The sequence below is a fragment of the Amblyraja radiata genome, chromosome 8 (assembly GCF_010909765.2).
Source record: "Amblyraja radiata isolate CabotCenter1 chromosome 8, sAmbRad1.1.pri, whole genome shotgun sequence".
Taxonomy (NCBI): Eukaryota; Metazoa; Chordata; class Chondrichthyes; order Rajiformes; family Rajidae; genus Amblyraja; species Amblyraja radiata.
In genome coordinates, this window is record NC_045963.1 from 46196442 (window position 1) to 46217071 (window position 20630).

At 41.7% G+C, this 20630-nt stretch overlaps 1 protein-coding gene across 4 annotated transcripts; it reads left to right on the plus strand.

The window, feature by feature from the left end:
- The first annotated feature begins 1763 nt into the window (after positions 1-1763).
- On the plus strand, positions 1764-17080 carry cdkl4 (cyclin dependent kinase like 4). 4 transcript variants are annotated; one of them, XM_033025796.1, is made up of 10 exons: positions 1764-1879; positions 4656-4959; positions 6560-6681; positions 7226-7298; positions 7523-7613; positions 8680-8880; positions 9324-9412; positions 10359-10415; positions 12751-12885; positions 16792-17080. In XM_033025796.1, the coding sequence occupies exons 2-10, from the start codon at positions 4792-4794 to the stop codon at positions 16876-16878; spliced, it is 1023 nt and encodes a 340-aa protein (XP_032881687.1). In that variant the 5' UTR covers positions 1764-1879; positions 4656-4791; the 3' UTR covers positions 16879-17080. The 4 variants fall into 4 exon arrangements, with proteins under 4 accessions (XP_032881687.1, XP_032881686.1, XP_032881685.1 ...); XM_033025795.1 differs by having other exon boundaries at positions 1765-1879; positions 8683-8880; positions 16749-17080; XM_033025794.1 differs by having other exon boundaries at positions 1770-1879; positions 16749-17080.
- Positions 17081-20630: the final 3550 nt, after the last annotated feature.

The following is a 20630-nucleotide window of genomic DNA, read 5'->3' on the forward strand; positions in this document are numbered from 1 at the left end:
ACTGCAAATAAAATACTGTAAGTTTTTGCAGTAAATAAAACCTTTTCTTAGAAAATGTTTTGTGTGTTGATATGATTGCCTGTTACTGTTCACTTTATTAGTGTGTGCACATTAAAAATATGATGCAAAATGAAAGTCGCAAACTATGGAATACATATTTTTCAGTATTGTTATCAAGGAAAAAGAAAGCAATTCCAATTGTTTGATATTATTCATATGGAGGAGAAAATATATTGCTCTAAAACCTACCTTAATTTTGCAATCTCACTAAAGATAGTCCCCCTATAAGGGAAGACATGAAAAAACGAATAAAAGAAAACAAGAAACAAGCAAGAAGAAGAACGATCTCTGCTCCTGACTAAGAGTTGCTCTTCTCTCCTCTCTCTCTCTCCCCCCTCCCCTCCTCTCTCTCCCCACTCTGTCTCAACCCCCCTTATCCCCCTCTCACATCCCCCCTCTCTCTCCCCCTCTCTCGCTCCCTCCCCCTCTCTCTCCCTCCCAAGCAGCGAGGCTCCGACTCCGCGCCGTAGACACTGCAGCCCCCAGCCCGGAGAAACGGGCACTCCCACAACGCAATATTCCACTACTTACCTGGAGTAGACACCTGGGATCTTTGGTAGACACGAGGCATCGAGTTGATTGTGTGGAGTGCAAATGGAGATCTGAACCCGCCAGGGCTCACTGCGCACGCGCGGAGAGACAGCGTCATTTTGCGTCACCTGCTTCCCCCAACTGCGCAGGTGCGGATGTTCGCAATTTTCTTCCCCAAACCTTCCAGCGGGCCGGAACCAGAATTTCGGGTAATTTCCGTCAAAGTGGAAACGCTGATAGCGCTCCAATTTTTTTTTCCTCAGGATTTTTTTTATTCTGGGAAAAAAACACCTTGGCCGGAGGCCCCCTAGATTTTGAGGCCCTGGGCTTCAGCCTATGAAGCCTATTGGTAAATCAGGCCTTGCCGAGGCCCCCCTAGATCTCGAGGCCCTAAGCTTGAGCTTGTGAAGCTTATCCATAAATCCGGCCCTGCCTGACGTGCTGAGTTACTGCAGCAGTTTGTGTTCTTTTGTGTATGAACCAGCATCTGCAGTTCTGTCGCTCTACATTATCACTTGCCAGGTTTTGTTCCACCACTTTTCCACCTTTCTCCCCCTACCAGAATAAGTCTGAAGAAGGATCGTGACCTGAAACGTCACCTGTCCATTCCCTCCCACAAATGCTGCCTGACCCGCTGAGTTCTTCCAACATTAGGTGGGCAGTGGATGGAGTTGCTGCTGCACAACACCGGAGATCCAGGTTCGATCCTGACCTTGGGTGCTGTCTGTGTGGAGTTTGCCCATTTTCAATGACCGTGGGTTTCCTTTGGTTTCTTCCAATATCCCAAAGCTGTATGGGTTTGTAGGTTAATAGGCCGTCAGTAAATTGCCCCTAGTGTGTAGGAAGTGGATGCCAAAGTGGGATAACATAGATCTGCCATTCACTTTATGTTTTATCTCAGGAGTCGGGCATCTGCAGCTGCTGTTGATTGACTGACAGGCAGTGGGCCCCTATCTCCTGCCCTGGTTACGGGCCAGTTTCGTACAGCTGAGCAACTCGAAACGTTTGCATCCAAGACTGTGCAGCTCTTTCATCGTTTTCTGTAGCAGTTTGATTGCATTGTCCGCAGTTTTATTTCTTTTCCCTTCCCTCCTGCATCCACCCCATGAACCGCCGATGCTCGCGCTACGACCGGCGCCATCTCCATGGCAACGCCAGTTGCCCGAAAGCAGCGCACAGCCGTGTATCCTTCCGCAGGCGCGGGCGCTCGCGGTGTGAAAGGGCGGACGTGATGAGGCTGCGGACTACGTGAAGGGGCGGGGAGGAAGCGGCTGGCGAGTGGGCGAAGGTGGGATTATTTCGGGGCGCGGCGGGGCTGGCACGGGGGGCACTAGCACGGGCTGGAGCGGCCAGTCGTCCGGCGGGTGGGCAGACGCCGGGTAAAGCTCATTCATCTACCTCGGACCCAGCTCTCCCCTCCGCCTCCCGTCACCTCGCCTCAATGCAGCGGGGCGGCCGTCGGGAACATCGGCCGGATGCTCAGCAGGTCGGGCAACGTCCAGTGAAAGGACGAGGGGTGTTGGTGCTTCATGAATGACCGGTGTGTTGGTTGGATGGAAGCTGGCCCTTCGGCCCATCGAGTCCAGGGTGACCAGGGCAGGACAGGAACGCAGGGCTGTCAATGTTACACGTGGAGCTGCAGATGTCGGATTCCTGAGACAAAGCACAGTTATTGACATGGAAATGGGCCCATCGAGTCCACGCCAACCTGTTCACACTAGTTCTATGTTATCCCAATTTTGTAGCAATGTTACAACATTTTGAAATTTTAAAAATCAAGTCTGCAATTTATCCCATCAAATAAAGCATAAAAAGAAGTTTAATTTGATACCTAATTCACTTTCATATCTTCAGCATTAAAAAAGTTATGGCCATTTTCATACTAGGAAATTAGATGCTAGTTTCCATTGACTTAACACAAAAGCTGTGATCGAGGACAGTCAAAAGCCCATAACTTCCTTAAAAATTAAGAGAACTGAATGTAATTTTCAGTTATTATAGATTGAAGCATTCTGAAACAAATATGAAACATCTTACTTGGATGACCTGAAATTAAAGCATATAATTAGTTAGTTACCTAATTGTAACTAATTACAAAATTGACTGTTGTGACGGAAATAGTAATAGACACCCAGACTGCCTTGAAAATTAAAAAATGTGATATTCTCAAGATCAGAACTTTAATATTATTGTATTATATGCTGTAAGTCCGTAACAGTTAGGTAAATAAATTACAATTTCTAGCAATAGACCAAGTCTTTATGGAGAAGATCAGTGGCTAGCTGGTACATTGGCATATCATAATCAGTAGCATCATCATACTCCTCAGATTGTAACCAATAAGCAACTCTGTACACCTTGTTTTTCCTCAACTTTTCAATTTTGGCATTGTAAACTACAAGTCTTCAAACCACGCATCACATGCCTTTCTGTCCACTACTTTCCTATTAAGAATGTCCTGTAGATCATCACATTTGGAGTAGTCCAAATTCGGATAATCTCTGCGAATTATGTCTAAATCAGTCTCTTTTGCTAGGCATTTGGATTGACAATTTTGCATTTCTTCTTCGGAGACAACTGTTTAAAATGTAAAGGGAAAAAAAACACTGAACAGCATTAACAGAAACAAGTTATTATTTGCAGTTTTAGAAAAAAGGTAGAAATGATAAAGTTAAATGCTAAAACAAATAGTAAATACCCAACAAAAAATTCATATTCATCAGTTTCATCAAATCAATTAATCTAAATTCAATTACTAGATCTAAACATCTATCCATTTCTTAAGAAAAGGCTAATTTTTTTAAATAGCCTAAGTATCCTTCCTGTGATGGAATGCAATAAAGTTTAATCTTCTTCCACTTTGTTCTCCCGCGGTCGAGGCAGTCAAACCATCTGCAGTCGGGGGCGATCAACATTATTCAGAGTAAAAAATATAGACAAAACAGGAACTACAAAAATTCTTCCGACATTCTTGGAGGCTATACTTACATTCATTGCTTCATAACATCTATATTACTAAAAGTCTGATCTTGACCAATGTGTTGCCTATGGTTTGGAAATGCTAAAGCTGTGTTGCCTTTGGTTTGGAAATGCTAAAGCTGTGTTGCCTTTGGTTTGGAAATGCTAAAGCTGTGTTGCCTTTGGTTTGGAAATGCTAAAGCTGTGTTGCCTTTGGTTTGGAAATGCTAAAGCTGTGTTGCCTTTGGTTTGGAAATGCTAAAGCTGTGTTACCTAATTAAAGTTGCCTTGCCTAATTAAATTCGCTTTGCCCAATTAAAGTTGCCTTGCCTAATTAAAGTTGCCTTGCCTAATTAAAGTTGCCTTGCCTAATTAAAGTTGCCTTGCCTTCTATGTAATTAAAAGTCGAATCTTGACCACTTCCTGTTTGTGCTTTATATTGATTTTAGAAAAAACGCTACCACGTACCGCTGTGATTTTTGGCCATCTTACTCAGAGTCCCCCTCCGCTCATCAGGTGCCAAGGATTTTTCCCATCGATGGAAAATAAAACAGTTATTATTGTTTAAAATATTTTGAGACGCTCTCTCCTGTCAATCACGCCATGAAGGCCATGCCCCTTCTGGTGGGAGGAGGGGAGGGACTATAAAACCCAGAGGCGTGGCTCAGTCTCTGCAATATGGAGGAGGGAGAGGTCACGACTTGCTTTCTTCAATGGCCTTGCACCCTGCTTGAAATGGAATTTCAAGGAATAGCTGTGAGTCAACCGCCAGCCCACCAGCCGTGAGTGAGTGAACAGCACAACAGGCTTGAGTGACTGAGCCACCGGCCCAAGAATCCATTCGGCCCACAATGTCCATACCAGCCCTCGAAACCAGTCCCTTCAGCCCACAACACCCATACAACCCTCCCTCCCAATGGGTCCCACTTAGTCTAGTAGTGTCATGTAGAGCCTTTTCTAATGCCCAAGTTGTTAATTCCCTGTGACACTCTAATTAACATGCTTTCTCATTAAAATTACTCCCCGTTTCCCCCAGAGCAGTTTAACATTCTACCTTGTAGATACATTGAAGCCAACAGTGTTTGCTTTCCCCCCTCTATTTACAGGTAACTAACTACAAATAATCCATCATCATAAATATTGGATTTGTTTTGCGCTTTGCAAGAGATGGGACAGTTTAATCTGAATTGGACTTAAAGTCACAATAATCAAACAATTCACTCAAATATTTGTTGGGAATAAATGGAAAAGTATGAAAAGCTTGCAAAAATTGGTGAAGGATCTTACGGAGTATTGTTCAAAAGCAGAAACAAGGATACAGGACAAGTTGTCGCCATCAAGATATTTGTGGAGTCAGAAGATGATCCCTTGATAAAGAAGATAGCTATGAGAGAAATCCGCATGTTAAAGGTATGGCTTCAAAGGATATTTACGTTTTTAGTTGTTATCGGTAAATAGTTTATTGCTGCATTCCTTCTACATTTTGTGCAAATTGCAAGTATTGGTTTTGTTGGGGAAACTGAACCGTGCTTCAATAAGCTAGGGTATATTCCCGATCTTCCAACCTACTTCATTGCAGAAAACACAAGAGTGCTGAAAAAGGGTCCCAACCAGAAATGTTGCCTATCCATTTTCTCAAGAAATGCTGCCTGGCCCATTGTTGCTCCAGTACTTAGTGTCCTTTTGTGTATGAACTAGCATCTGCAGTTCTGTGGTTCTACATTATCACTTGGCAGATTTTGTTCCACCTCTTCTCCAGCTTTCTCCCCCTACCAGAATCAGTCTGAAGTCCATGGCCTTTGTAAACCAGCATCTGCAGTTCCCTGTTTCTATTTCATTGCAGATCTTAGATATTTTCCTCTGGAACTATAACACCACAATACCGCGAAACTATTTGCACTCTGGTATCTTTCTCTTTTCTCTACCTGTTGTACTTGTCTGTGGTTTGACTGCACTCATTATCTGATTTAATTGGATGGGGATCGGGTTAGTTAATTGGATAGCACGCATTCAAAAGCTTTTCTGTAGGAAGGAACTGCAGATATTGGTTTAAACCAAAGATAGACACAAAAAGCTGGCGTAACTCAGTGGGACAGGCAGCATCTCTGGTGAGAAGGAATGGGTGACATTTTGGGTCAAGGCCCTTCTTCAGACTAGGTTTTCAGACACAAGTTTTTCACTTTATTTCACTACACATGACAACACTATTATCAGTAATGACAGACATTATTATCTCCATTGCATTTTTGATGTGTGGCAGGGGAGGGGGGGAGGGGAAGGGGGGTGTGGTGGGGAGGATGTGGGATGGGAGGGGAGGGTGTGTGTGTGTGGGCAGGAGGGGGGTGTAGGAGGAGGGAGGTGGTGGTGTGGGGGAGGGGATGTGGGGTGGGAGGGAAGGGTTGTGTGGGAGGGGGGGGAGGGTGTGTGTGGGGGGGAGGGAGTGTGTGTGTGCGGGGAAGGGTGTGTGTGGGCGAGGAAGTGGGTGTGCGGGCGGGGAGGGGGGTATGTGGGTGGGGGGATTGTGGGTGTGGGCGGGGGATGTGAATTTTTCATTGAGTTATGGGGTTTTGGAACTGATTTCATTAAAGAGCAGTGGAAACAGTGTTTGAAAATGTTTACGGCAGAGTGGACACTTTATATATGCAAGGGGAGAGAGATTACTACAGGTCGATAAAAATGTACCATAATCTTATTAAATGGTTTGAAGGACCACATTCACATGTTTTTATGCAGAAGGAGCATCCTAGATCAATGAATATATGGATTAAATAAAAAATAAAGTAACTAGCATAATTTGAATGTATAGTGATGTAGAGGATGGTAAAAGGAAATTTGAGGTTATATAAAGAAAGGAAACATTCAAAGAAATCGAGAAACCTATCTGATTGTTTTTCTCTCGTGAAATATCACCTGATTCGTTGTAGAGATTAGCGTTGATCTGTCATTGTTGCTAAATGTGAAATGCAGACTATAACTTAATTACTATTTTTTATTTGTATCTTTGTAACAGCAATTAAAACATGATAACTTAGTGAATCTTCTTGAAGTGTTCAGGAGAAAACGTAAATTGCATCTGGTGCTTGAGTACTATGATCACACTGTGTTAAATGAGCTGGAGAGGTATCCCAGAGGGTAAGAGCGTTTCAACTCGCATGTCTGTTTGACTATAAATATTTCACTCAGATGACAAAGATGTGCATAGAAAAATAAATTCAAGATGCAACTTATTAAATCCTCATACAGAATTAAAAAGAATCACATTTTCCACTTGCATTCTTTCAAATTAAATCTGTTAAAATATTTGTTAATTTATGCTTTTGTCCTCGAGATAATATAATGTGGTAAACTTCCCAGCTGTATGTTTCAAAACACTTATTACACTGGTGCCAAGAACTTAAGGTCATAAGGGATAGGAGTAGAATTAGGCCATTTGGCCCATCAAGTCTACTCCGCCATTCAATCATGGCTGATCTATCTCCCTCTTCGCCCCATTCTCGTGCCTTCTTCCCATAACCTCTGACACCTGTACCAATCAACTTGACCATAGGTTTATTCCTCTGTTGTTAAAGCAGACATTAATTTTTCAGAAGGCAAAGCATTGGGTATTCTGAATATTGAAATTATTTTGAAGATATAATTGGTGTTCTTGAAGGTAATAAATATTTTTCTGGTTTAGGTTACCAGAAGCAATGGTTAAAAACATCATGTGGCAAATGCTTCAAGCTATTAGCTTTTGCCATAAACACAACGTAAGTCATGATTATATCGACAGCATTATTCTCAGAGAATCCAGCTGTTTTTATGCACGGGGTCATATTATCTATCATCCTGACAGATTTATACTGTGAACATTACTAATTGTCTGTTTATAGATTTTAATGACGCAATTTAAAAATAATTTTATTATCGAAGGATATCAGAGTGCAACAAATTTCAGTGCAATAAATTTGACAAATTATTTACACTTTTTCAGTGTATTCATCGAGATGTCAAGCCAGCAAACATTCTGATTACTAAACAAGGGATTATCAAGCTGTGTGACTTTGGATTTACCAGGATGCTAAGTACGTTGAATTTCATTGGGAAAGTTTCAGATTAAAAATACATTCTAAACTGATACAATATTACATGGAGAAACATTTCCCTTTTCCCCTGATTTTCAATCTCTTATTATCTGGTGACAGTGAAATTCCCTCTTAAACCTCATCTTTGCAGGACTTTTACCTAATGCATAACTAGACCTTACTCTCCAGGTAGGTACCTACTCCAGAGGTCATGTCCCATGTTTAAGTTTAGGATTTTTATTGTCACCTGTACCAAGGTACAGTGAAATACTTTACATGCTCACCAATCAGATAATATGTGAAGAGAGCTTCCCATTAGTTGATTCTTAAGAGAAGTGATAACCAATCTCTAAGTGTAACTTCCTCAAAACAACCTGCAGAAGAGTTCCAAACATGGATTATTTTCCATTAAACATTTTAGAGTCACATAGCTATATAGCACGGAAGCAGGCCTTTCAGCCCAACCTGCGCATTACAACTCGGATGCCCCATCAATGCTAGCCCCACCTGCCTGCGTTTGGCCCATATCCATCTAAACCGTTCCTCTCCGTGTACCTGTCCAAAGGTCTTTTAAATGTTGTTATAGTACCTGCCTCAACTCGTATGCAGCTCATTCCATACTCCCACCACCCACTGAGTGAAAAGGTTGCTCCTCTGGTTCATATTAAATCTTTCCCCTCTCACCTTAAACCTACGTCATCTGGTTCTTGATTCCCCTACCCTGGGTAAAAGACTCTGCACATTCACCCTGTTTAATCCCCTCACAATTTTATACATCCCTACAAGATCAGCCCTACAAGATCACCCCTCAACCTCTTGCACTCAAAGGAATAAGGTCCCAGCCTGCCAAACCTCCCTATAGCAGAGGCTCATAAGTCCCGGCAACATCCTTGCAAATCTTTTCAACACTCCATACAGCTTAATGGCATCCTTCTTATAACAGGGTGACCAAAACTGAACACAGTACTCCAAATGTGGCCTCAGCAATGTCTTGAATATTTGCTATTGTGTAGATTTATTTTGACCTTTTTCTGTGAAACTATATAAATGTTACCTTCTCCCACAGTAGATCGCTGGGATGATTACGCTGACCATGTAGCGACCCGGTGGTATCGAGCACCTGAACTACTTGTGGGAGAAAGTCAGTATGGGGCAGCAGTGGACATCTGGGCTCTTGGTGCTGTCTTTGCCGAACTTGTGTCTGGGCAGGCATTGTGGCCCGGGAAATCAGACCTGGACCAAATCTACTTTATAATAAGGACCCTGGGTAAACTGGTGATTCATCTTCTAATTGTTATCTTTATATTAGAACACAAAACATAGAACTGGACCGCATAGGAATGGGCCCTTTGGCCCACAATGTTTGTGCCGAACATGATGTCAAGTTAAACTGTTCTCATCTGTCTGTACATGATCCATATCCCTCCATTCCCTGACTTCCATGTGCTTATCTAAAAGCCTCTTAAACACCAAGATCCTATCTGCCTCCACCACCACCCCGGCAATGTTTTCCAGGCCCCCAGCACTCTCTGTTTAATAACTTGCCCTGCATATCTTTATAAAACCTCCCCCTTCTCACCTTATAGTTATGTACTATAGTGTTGGACATCTCTTTACTGGGAAAATAGTTCTGACTGTGAAAGGCCTGTAAAAATGACATTGGTTTATATATAATGTTAATTGTGTCAGGTAAACCTGTTATGTTTCCAGGTAAACTTATCCCAAGACACGAGCAGGTATTCCAGAGCAATCAACGTTTCCTGGGTGTATGTATACCTGAGGCAGATCCTGAGGACTTGGTAAGTGGTGCAGTGTAGAAGACAATGGATCTAGAAATTAACTTGGTCTGGTCAGAGTCTTAACATTCAGTGGCACCTTATCTCAATGCTTAATTTTAAAGTTGCCATGGTATTGTGATCTCCCACTGAGGCCCAGGTTACATAATTGAAGACATTGCCTTATTGCAAAGTGCCTTGGCCCATCAAAACATCCAGGGAAACCTTGCACAGCTACTGGTGGTTAGCCATACAGCTACAACACCAGGTCTACAGCTGTCAATGGAAACTGTGATTCATTCACACACACACACACACACGCATGCACACGAGCATACACACACGCGCATACACACACATGTACAGTACATACACTATTGCTGCAAGTACTCTCACCTGTGAGAGGCAGGAGAGGGGTGGGTGCAAGCTGTCCTGTTCACATATAGACACTTGAATGTTAAGTGGAAGGGAATGTACCATGACCTAACAAAACATGTGAGGCTCTGGCTAGTGTCCCATCTGAGTTTCTTTGACAAAATTTGGCATTGGATTTTTGGGAATTGTAATGAGCCTACCTGAAGTATTATTTTCCAGATTATGAGGGGAATAGATAGAGTGAATGCAGAGTCTTTGAGCCAGCGCAAGGGAATCAACAACCAGGGGACATGTTTAAAGTGAGAGGGGAAAGATTTAATAGGAACCTGAGGGGCACCATTTTCACTCCGAGGCTGGTGGGTATATGAAATGTGCTGCTGGAGGTGGTAGTTTAAAGCTGGGACTATCTTATATGGGTCATTTTGGTCGGCATTAACGAGTTGGGCCGTAGCGCCTGTTTCCGTGCTGCATGACTTTATGACTTTATTTTCCTTAATTAACAAAAGAAATTTTTTAAATTATACTTTTCATATAAATATTAAGAAAATTATTTGAACATTTTTCCATATATTATAGAATATGTCAATTTCTGTAGGAACCTTTAGAAGAGAAGTTTCCAAACTTAAACCCTCAGGCCCTGCTTTTCATGAAGGTGAGAAGTATCTCCTCAAACTGTAGGATGCGTAATCTATGTTTATACTTTATTCCTTTCAGGTATTGGAGCCGAGTCACTGGATTCCACCCTCTGTGGGTAACCCCACAAGCCCACTGTGTAATGCTAATGGCCAGTGGGAATTCTTCAGAAATCAACAAGTTAGCCAAAAATGCATCAGAATAGCTTTAAGGCCGTTTATAACGGCGTGTGTTGAAAAGGACCATTTGTGGAGCCCACCAATGTAATGCAGCAAGTAACCACTTGATCCATAACATCCAGGAAGGACATCAACCTTTAAAGGTGCCCACCCTCTGACAGCCACCCTTGGCTGCCATGGCAGAGAAGGGGTCTGCAGATGAGAGGGAGGGAACCCTTACATTTGGTGACAACTATCTGCCCTTCTCATCAGTGTAATAGATGCCACGCGGGAGGTCCCATGTGCTGGGGGTTCACTGGACCTACTGGAGGAAGAGTCTGGCGGGAGATGGCTGCCCCCATCTCCTATGGTTGTGAGAATCCCGTCTCAGTCAGTGTCATTGCAGGATAAGTCCAGGTGAATTTGACACCACTCTAAACCGTTGTGGTGTGACATTCAGCCATTGGGACAGAGTCGCCTCCGGGTGCTCCCGTTTCTCCCACACCCCAAAGACATACAAGTTTGTAAATTAATTGGTCCTCTGTAAATTGCCCCGAGTGTGCAGGGAGTGGATGTGAAAGTGGGATAACAGAACCAGTGTGAACAGGTGATTGATAGTCAGCGTGGACTCTGTTGGCTGAAGGGCCTACTGTATCTCTAAACTATAACCATTTCAAAACCAAATTAATTTATGGAAGCATGGCTGAGGGACAAGCAGGACTGGCAGCTCAGTATTCCAGGGTGTAGATGTTTTGGACATGGCATGAGAGGTTCAAATGTAAGCAGAGTGGTAGATAAACAGACACAACTACAACAAGGTAGGCCAATGTACTCCTGATTGTAATGTGAATGTGCACCAGAAGTCAAACGCTACACTGAAAAGCAATGCTTTATGCCATTAATGAATGAAAAGTCAGTGTGCTACATGATGTAAGGTTCTATCGTATCGACATCATTAGTTGACACTGGAAAACATTAGACAGAATCATACAGCAGGGAAAATAGGTCTTGCGGCCCAACTCGTCCATGCTGACCAAGATGCCCCATCTACGCTAGTCACATTGGCCCACATCCCTCTAAACCTTTCCTATCTATGTACCTGTCTAAGTGTCTTTTAAATATTATAGTACTTATTTGCCTCAACTATCTCCTCTGACTCATCTACCCCCATGCTATGATGAATATGCATGTAAGTGCCTAGCTGGTGTCCAATTTCCTGGTGGGCACATTTCCACCCAAAATCATAATTGAAGCTACCTAATCTAGGAAAAATCATAATTGAAGCTACCTAATCTAGGAAAAATCATTGATGCCTGTAAGAAACTAACTTAATGTATTCAATTTCTTGGCATTGTTTCTACAAAATTGTTTTATGTGGTGATAAATATGAGGTTATCCACTTTAGCAGCAAGAACAAGGAGGCAGATTATTATCTCAGTGGTGTCAGATTAGGAAAAAGGGAAATACAACGAGACCTGGGTGCCCTTGTACACCAGTCCATGAAAGTAAACATGCAGGTACAGCAAGCACTGAAGAAAGCTTAGGGACTTCATAACGAGAGGGTTTGAATATAGGAGTAAAGAGATCCTTCTGCAGTTATACAGGGCCCTGGTGAGACCACATCTGGAGTATTGTGTGCAGTTTTGGTCAAATTTGAGGAAGGACATCCTTGCTATTGAGGCAGTGCAGTGTAGGTTCATTAGGTTAATCCCTGGGATGGCGGGACTGTCATATTAGGAAAGATTGGAAAGACTGGGCTTGTATTCACTAGAATTTAGAAGGATGAGAGGGGATTTTATAGAAACATATAAAATTATAAAAGGACTGGACAAGCTAGATGCAGGAAAAATGTTCCCAATGTTGGGGGACCAGGGGCCTCAATCTAAGAATAAAGGGGAGGACATTTAAAACTGAGATGAGAAACAACTTTTTCACCCAGAGAGTTGTGAATTTGTGGAATTCTCTGCCACAGAAGACAGTAGAGGCAAATTCACTGGATGAATTTAAAATAGTTAGATAGAGCTCTAAGGGCTAGAGGAATCAAGGGATATTGGGAGAAGGCAGGCACGGGTTATTGATTGTGGATGATTAGCCATGATCACAATGAATGGCGGTGCTGGCTCGATTGGCCAAATGGCCTCCTCCTGCACCTATTTTCTATGTTTCTATGAAAATGACTCGTCCTTTTTTATTTAGAATTGTTTGGAAATTGATCCAGCGGTCAGATGTAACTGTGAAGAGTTGATTGAAAACCCCTATTTTGATATATATCGAGACGAAAATGAGAAATCCAAACAGTGGTTTGATGGCTGGAATCGAAAAAGGCAGCAGGTATACATTGCCCAGTTTATCAAATTAAGTATACGTTGACTACAAAAATAAATGAAAAGTGAAAAAAATTAGTTAAATTTAAATAATCTGAAAGAAAATACTTTAAAATAAAATCAACTTTGGATCATGAGGTAAAATGTAATTTCATGGCCAGGATCGGATCACCTGTAATCTGAGTGGGTAGGTCACGTAAACCAGCATCTGCAGATCCTGTGTCTACACCTTTTCAGTAATGGATTTGACCATCCCATGCTCTACTGTGCTCAATGTTTTCTCCCTTGTCTCAGTTTTAATTTCAATCTGGAACCCATATCCAGAGGCTGCCATGTCACATGGTTAAGGGAGCATGGAAACTGGGCCCAGACAGGTTCAAGGAAGCTGGGAAATGTCACTCAATGAACCAAATGCTGACCATTGTGATTTCATTATTCAATGGTTCAATTGTGCTTTATTGTCACATGTGCAAATGCAAGATGAAATTCTTTCCTTACAAACAGTCCAGTTAATTATTGCCATAGCTAAGCACATCCTGATTATCAAAGTGTACATAAATAGTCCACTGAGCCCGCAAGCAAGATGCACCATGTTTTGGCACCATTTTCTAGGTCCAGGCCCATAGATCTGATGGGCGTTGTCCGATTCCGGCAAGGCCCAGGCTGCTGCAGGTCATTAGACGTCGCCTTCTTTAGACGTCTGGATTGACCAGCGAACCGACATCCCTTTCCTAATGAAACAGGCAACACTTCAGAATATTTAAACAGCATGATCAATTCTGCTATAATGGAAAAAGAACTGAGGGAAGTTCAGATGCTCACTGATGTAGATATTAAATTCCTCAAAAGTGCTGACCCACTCTGCAAGGCTCAACTTGCGAATGATGCAGCTGCGACATGTTCTGAAAGCAACTATCATCTGTGAATTGGGTTTTAAAGAGTAGCCTGGAGACACAAGGAACTGCAGATGCTGGTTTACAAATAAGTAAACTCAGTAACTCAGCAGGTCAGGCAGCATCTCTGGAGAACATGGACAGCGGCCGTTTTGGGTTGGGACCATTTACTCCATCATTTTGTGTCTTCTTTAAAGAGTAGCCCATTGACAGTTTCTTAAAGTAAAGGTGTCATAGTTGTGGATTTAACATTAGCTATATGCAGCATCAAATTAGCTTACTAAAAATGCCTAGAGTAATCCATCTAATTATAACCATCGTATTTTAACTATAATCTAATAATAATAATAATGGATGGGATTTATATAGCGCCTTTCTAATACTCAAGGCGCTTTACATCGCATTATTCATTCACTCCTCAGTCAAACTCGGTGGTGGTAAGCTACTTCTGTAGCCACAGCTGCCCTGGGGCAGACTGACGGAAGCGTGGCTGCCAATCTGCGCCTATGGCCCCTCCGACCACCACCATCACTCACACACATTCACACACAGGCAAAGGTGGGTGAAGTGTCTTGCCCAAGGACACAACGACAGTATGCACTCCAAGCGGGATTCGAACCGGCTACCTTCCGGTTGCCAGCCGAACACTTAGCCCATTGTGCCATCTGTCGTCCCGAATGTCACCAATCAAAAATTATTCTTTCATTTCTACACTTATCTGTAATTTAAACTGTATCTGATGAAGTTCAAACTCCAAATGAATAATCTGTAGCAAATTCTGATTCGTTGAAAACGCTCACTAACATGAGAATTTGCAAAGAGTGTAAGGGTCCCAATTATGAGTGATGCACATGAATAGATTATTTCTGTGTTATTGTGTAGAGTAATTTCACGGTTGACACTTGACCCTTACTGGTGCCACGCAACACCTTCTGGAGGACAAGCTGTGTACTGTAGGAGTGTGTTGATTACTATGGCTGTCAGTACAGCAGTTGTTGAATTGCCACAATATTAAAGTCTAATATTAAACATTTTGATCTGTGCAGAGTTAAGCATGAGTCTGCTCCCTTTTGGCATAGGGTCTGTTATGTTTTAATTTAATAATGTAACAACGGTATTTTAAAAAAAAAGAGATACCAAAGTAATTTGAGTGTGCTCACTTTAATTTTTAAAAAGTGCTTTCTTTGATTTTAGTGTGCAGTTTAAAAATATGGTATTATCTTTGAAGTATGCCTAAGTAAATTATACATGTATGTGTGCTTTTATTGAATTGGTAGATGAATGGTGCTTTCTTTGAAGTATAAACTATGTGCCAAAGGTACATCAAGTGTGTGCTGTTGGGGCAAACTGTACTTTCTTTCAAGTGTGTGTGAACAAAAATGACAAACTGTCAATTGATATAAAAATAAGTGTGCTTTCTAAGAAAAATGGGAGAAAAATGCTTTATTTCAAGTGTGCTTTTAATTGAATTGAATTTCTTTATTTGTCATTCAAAAACAAGTTTGAACAAAATTTCGTTGCCATGCAGTCATAACAGTAAGAAAGCAACAAAACACGCAATTAAACACAATTTAACACAAACATCCATCACAGTGAATCTCCTCCAGGCACCTCCTCACAGTGATAGAAGGTAAAAAGTCTTATCTCTTCCTTAATTTTTCTCCCGCGGTCAGACTTTTTCTCCCGCAGTCAAACTGCTGCGTCGAAGCGATTGAGGCTCCCGATGTTGAAGCCCCCTGCCGGGCGATGGAAGATCCCGCGGCCGATTTTAAGCCACACCGGGCGATGAAAGGCCCCGCGAGCGTGACGATTCAAGCCTTACGATTTGCTGGAGCTCCCGAAAATCGGTCAGCGATAGGGGCCTGCGAGCTCCCTATGTCACAGTCCACAGGGCCCGCGCCGAAGCCTCCGAAGTCGGGTCGCAGCCGCAGCGCTACCACAGCCTCCGAAGTCAGCAAACTGCGCGATGGTAAGTCCACAGGCTCTGCGACCAGAGCCCTCAAGGTCGATTCCACTTGCAGGATGCCAGCTCCTCGATGTTAGGCCACAGCGCGAATGGAGATACGACTCGTAAAAGGTTGCATCTCCGTTGAAGAACTAGTTGAAAACGTTTCCCCCACCCTCCCCCACATAATACACAACTAAAAATAGATTATAATATACTTCTAACATTAACAATAAGACAAAGAAGAAAAAAAAGACAGACGGACTGCAGGCGAGTCAACATTGCCAAGGCAAAAGAGACAAAGGAGCCATGGCAAAATTGCATGATGAAGCATTTTAAATAAACATGAATGGAATTTGAGTTTGTTATTATCTTAAAATTACAAAGTGTGCTTTTACTTCTGTGTTTGTGATGGTATTTTTCAGGTAAGAAAGTAAGTGTTGCGTATGTGACGAGTGTATGCCGGAGGCTTGCTTGTCCTCCAGAATGCTTGAGAGACTCCGTGGGTCACACACTTTGACCTTTTGACCTATCATGAAATCACTCTATACGATACAATAGAACTTTATTCATCCCCGGAGGAAAATTGGTCTGGAATTTGTTTTGGTGCAAGGGTTTATTTTAATTCAACCTCCTAGAATTCTTGTAATCTCTCAAAATCACCATGTGATGAAGTTGGAAATTATCCCCATGACTGCTGACCGGGATTCTGGGGAGTAATCTGGGCGAAAGGAATTTATTTTGTAACCAGAGGATGTCAGATCTAGGTGTGCCCTTTAAATTCGAAGAGGATATCCCCATGGTTGCAAGGTTGGCGGTTGTAAAGATCTAAGGTTGAGTTGGTTCAAACGCTCTACAGCCTGAACTTTAGTATTATTCCATGAATAATGAATTATGATTTTAACCACTCCCCTGACCTCTCCTATACTTTAAAGATTGGATGTAACCAAGGCATTAAAATCAAGGACGACAGCAGACATGATGTGCACTTCTGCGATATTTATTAGTTTGTTCTATCATTTTTTTAATCAGCTTCTGCCTCAGCTCCCTGGTAATAATGGTTCTCCAGCACCAGATCCCAGGAAGCAGGTTCGTCACCAGCAGTATGATCACCTGCCCACCATCTAACATACCCCATCACTTCAGAATGGTCCTGAAGTGAAGGAGAAATCTCAGTGAAATGTGGTCACAAGATTTGTATATGACTGAAGTGTCTTTATGGATGTTACTTCGTGTTGTGTTATATTCTGTAAATTTGATTCTTGTATTTTAAAACAAAGTTTTGTATTTAGCTCTTGTTTGTGTTTCTTAAACTCAAAATTTGGTTATTTTAAACATGGCAATAAAAGAGTAAATTAAATGCCGCTACAGAAGTGGGATATGCTTTTGATCATCTATGGTTGACCACCAAAAATGTGCTTGACTCAATCGTATAACATCTGCAAATTCACTTTTGCTGCCAATTTTCACCTTGCTCTCAGATGCACATGGTTCATCCCAATTTTATATTTCAAGGCAGAAACAGAAAACGCTGGGAATACTCAACAGGTCTCGCAATACCCAAGCAAAGAGATGTGCATTCCGCAGCCTACCCTTCTGAGTATTTCCATCCTAAACAATTGTTTCTTAATTTACATTAATGGAAATGCTGGAGACTTAGGTGGCACAACAGTAGAGTTGTACCAGAGACCCAGGTTCAATCTCGATTATGGCTGCTGTCTGTATGGAGTGTGCATGTTCTTCCTGTGATCGTGTTGGTTTCCTCCCACATTCCAAAGATGTGCAGGTTTGTAGATTAATTAGCTTCTGTAAATTGTCCCTAGAGTATAGATTAGATCTAGTGCATGGGTGATTAATATTTATGATGTCCACAGACTTCAGCTTGGCTTCGTCCAATGTCTCAATTTCATTGTCCCAGATTGGCCCTTATTAGCCTAAATTGCTAATTAACAGCATATTTCCCTCCAACCCCATCCAAAAAGCCAAGTACAAGAACAGCATACTTAGAGAAAGCAGTTTCTCTCGATCTTTATTCCAGGATGAAATTAAAACTGACATAAGGGAAAATACATTAACTGGGATCAAATCTGGGATAGGTCCATTACTGTGACGGTGTATGTGTTAATTTGCGCATAGAATATGTATATGGACTGACTTGACATTCTCTCTCAACAACACTTCACCTTACATTGAAGTGTGTCATGCTTGCTACACAATTTAGATCACAAGGAGATATGGATTATGAGCAGCCTTACACAGAAAATAAAATGCATGGACGCCTGTATGGTGGTGAAAACTAGGTACAGTGCATTCAGATAGTATTCAGACCCCTTCACTTTTTCCACATTTTGTAACGTTACAGCTTTATTCTAAAATTGATTAAATTCATTTTTTTAATTATCAATCATCAATACCCCATAATAAAAAAGCAAATACAGGTGTTTAGAAATTTTTGCAAAGTAATTAAAAATAAATGACTGAAATATTGCATTTAAATAAGTATTCAGACCCTTTTCTCAGTACTTTGTTGAGGCACCTTTGTCAGCGATTACAGCCTCAAGTCTTCTTGGGTATGACACTACAAGCTTGGCACACCTGTATTTGGGTAATTTCTCCCATTCTTCTCTGCAGATCCTCTCAAGCTGTCAGGTTGTATGGGGAGTGTCGATGCACAGCTATTTTCAGGTCCCTCCCGAGATGTTCAATCGGGTTCAAGTCCGGGCTCTGGTTGGGCCACTCGAGGACATTCACAGACTTGTCACAAAGCCACTCCTGCATTGTCTTGGCTGTGTGTTTAGAGTCGTTGTCCTGTTGGAAGGTGACCCTCCGCCCCAGTCTGAGGTCCAGAATGCTCTGGAGCAGGTTTTGTAAGAACTTTAAAGTTGCAATGCAAAATTGGAAAATCAGTCATTTTTCCTGAAAACATTTTTTCGTTACATCCGAATCATTCTGTATCAGCTAAATAATAGTTAAGCCCAGAAAGAACTGGAAGCTGTGCCGGAAGCTGCCAAGGCACTAGGTTTAAAATTCCCACTCTAAACACTGGCTCTTCAAGCACTTTTTAAAACCTATCCTTTGATTTTTGGCCATCTCTAATATGGCATCAAGTTAAATGCCATTCTAATATTACTCATGTGAAGTAGTTGGGGAATTTTGCCATAAAAGTGAGGGCACAAACAAGTTGTTGCTGTTTGTTTGGACTGGAACTACCTAACAAGCAGAAAATTAACTTGTTTAAATTGTTTTTAAATATTCACCAAATCAAGAACAATTCAATGATTCAAAGAACAATATTTTCCATAAATATCCAGTCAAGTCAAGTTCAAATTTATTTGTCACATGCAGCCATTTACCATGCAGCGTTACAATTAAAAAAGGACATAATACACAACATAATTCAACAAAGACATCCGCCACAGTATTCTTCACTGTGGTGGAAGGCAGTACTGTTCAGACAATCCTCCTCCTCCCTTGTTCACCCATGGTCGGGGCCCTGACCCTCCATAGCCGCCGCTACGGATGGCCCGATGTTCAAGCCCTCTGATCGGGACAGGTCGCGCACACCCCACGGCCTCGAGCTCGCAATCGGCCACCTCCTTACCAGAGACCGCGGCTTTCTGATGTTGTAGGCCGCAGGCCGGCGGTCGGAGCTCTTCTCTGGCGACCCCCGACTAGGAATCGCCCGCTACACGATGGAAGGTCCACTCCACGCCTGCTCCACAGACCGAGGCTCCAAGTTGTTGTAGGCCGCAGGCCAGCGGTCAGAGCATTTCTCCGGCAACCCCCTGCAAGGGGGTCCGCGATGTTAAAGTCCCCGTTGGGGTACTGCTGCTCTGGCCCGACTCTGGGAAAGGCCGCACCAAACCAGTTGTAAGGCCGCAAGGAGGGGGTGGTGGGGGGGTGAAGAAGCGACAAGGAAAAAAGTCGCATCTCCGTCGAGGTAGGTGCCTGAAAACGGTTTCCCCCTATTCCCCCCACCACCCCCCACACAAGACATACAGAGAAACATACTAAAAAAATTTAACAATTGATACAATTTAAAGTATTATATAGGTTACATTATTCGAAAACTAAATTAAATAGTATTTTTCCGAATCTCTCCGCTATTTGTGATAAGTGCAAGAAAGCAGAGGCAAATTTAATACATAGTTTCGTTACATGTCCTAAATTGAATTATTACTGGACAGAAATCTTTAAAGTTATTTCTGAAGTCATCAAAGTTAAATTGGACCCTAACCCAAAGCTAATAATATTTGGAATTCCGGATTTACATCTATCACTTACAGTAAATCAAAGAAATTTCTTTGATTACTGTTTAATAATTGGAAAAAAAATCATATTGAAATTTTGGAAGGGAACATTATCCCCCACAACCAAAATGTGGGCAACAGAGATGATTGAGACGTTACATCTGGAAAGAATTAGATTTGTCCTATTGGACAAGTATAATTCTTTTGAACAGATATGGTCTCCATATATACAGTATTTAGAGAAGTAGCTGTTCTTGGCAACACAGCTCGACGTGCACCCTGCGGGATTTGGTGAGAATAATTCATTTTTATATTGGAATTACATATATGTCTTTATTGATACTATCACTTGTAGTAGTGTTATTAATAATACATATTGTGGTTACTAAAAATGTTTTTTTTTTTTTTTTTTTTTTTTTTTTTTTTTTTTTTTTTTCGTTTCTCTTTTCTTTCTTATATATAATCAAATTATTATTTAATCACTCTCTTAATGATTTATTCTTTCTCTATTCTTTCTCTATCATTATTTCTAAAAAAACAGTAGATAAGTATTACTAGTGTTTTACTTAATGCAAATTGAATTAATTTGATATAAAGTTGTTTGAAGCATTGTAATTGATTACCTTTAATAAAAAAATATATTATAAAAAAAAAAAAAAACAAA

Excerpts from the sequence above, each read along its gene's own strand:
- cdkl4 (XM_033025794.1), top strand. The coding sequence starts at position 4,792 with ATGGAAAAGTATGAAAAGCTTGCAAAAATTGGTGAAGGATCTTACGGA. Across the intron at positions 6,682-7,225 it reads CTGGAGAGGTATCCCAGAGG|GTTACCAGAAGCAATGGTTA; the intron begins GTAAGAGCGTTT and ends TTTCTGGTTTAG. Across the intron at positions 7,299-7,522 it reads GCTTTTGCCATAAACACAAC|TGTATTCATCGAGATGTCAA; the intron begins GTAAGTCATGAT and ends ACACTTTTTCAG.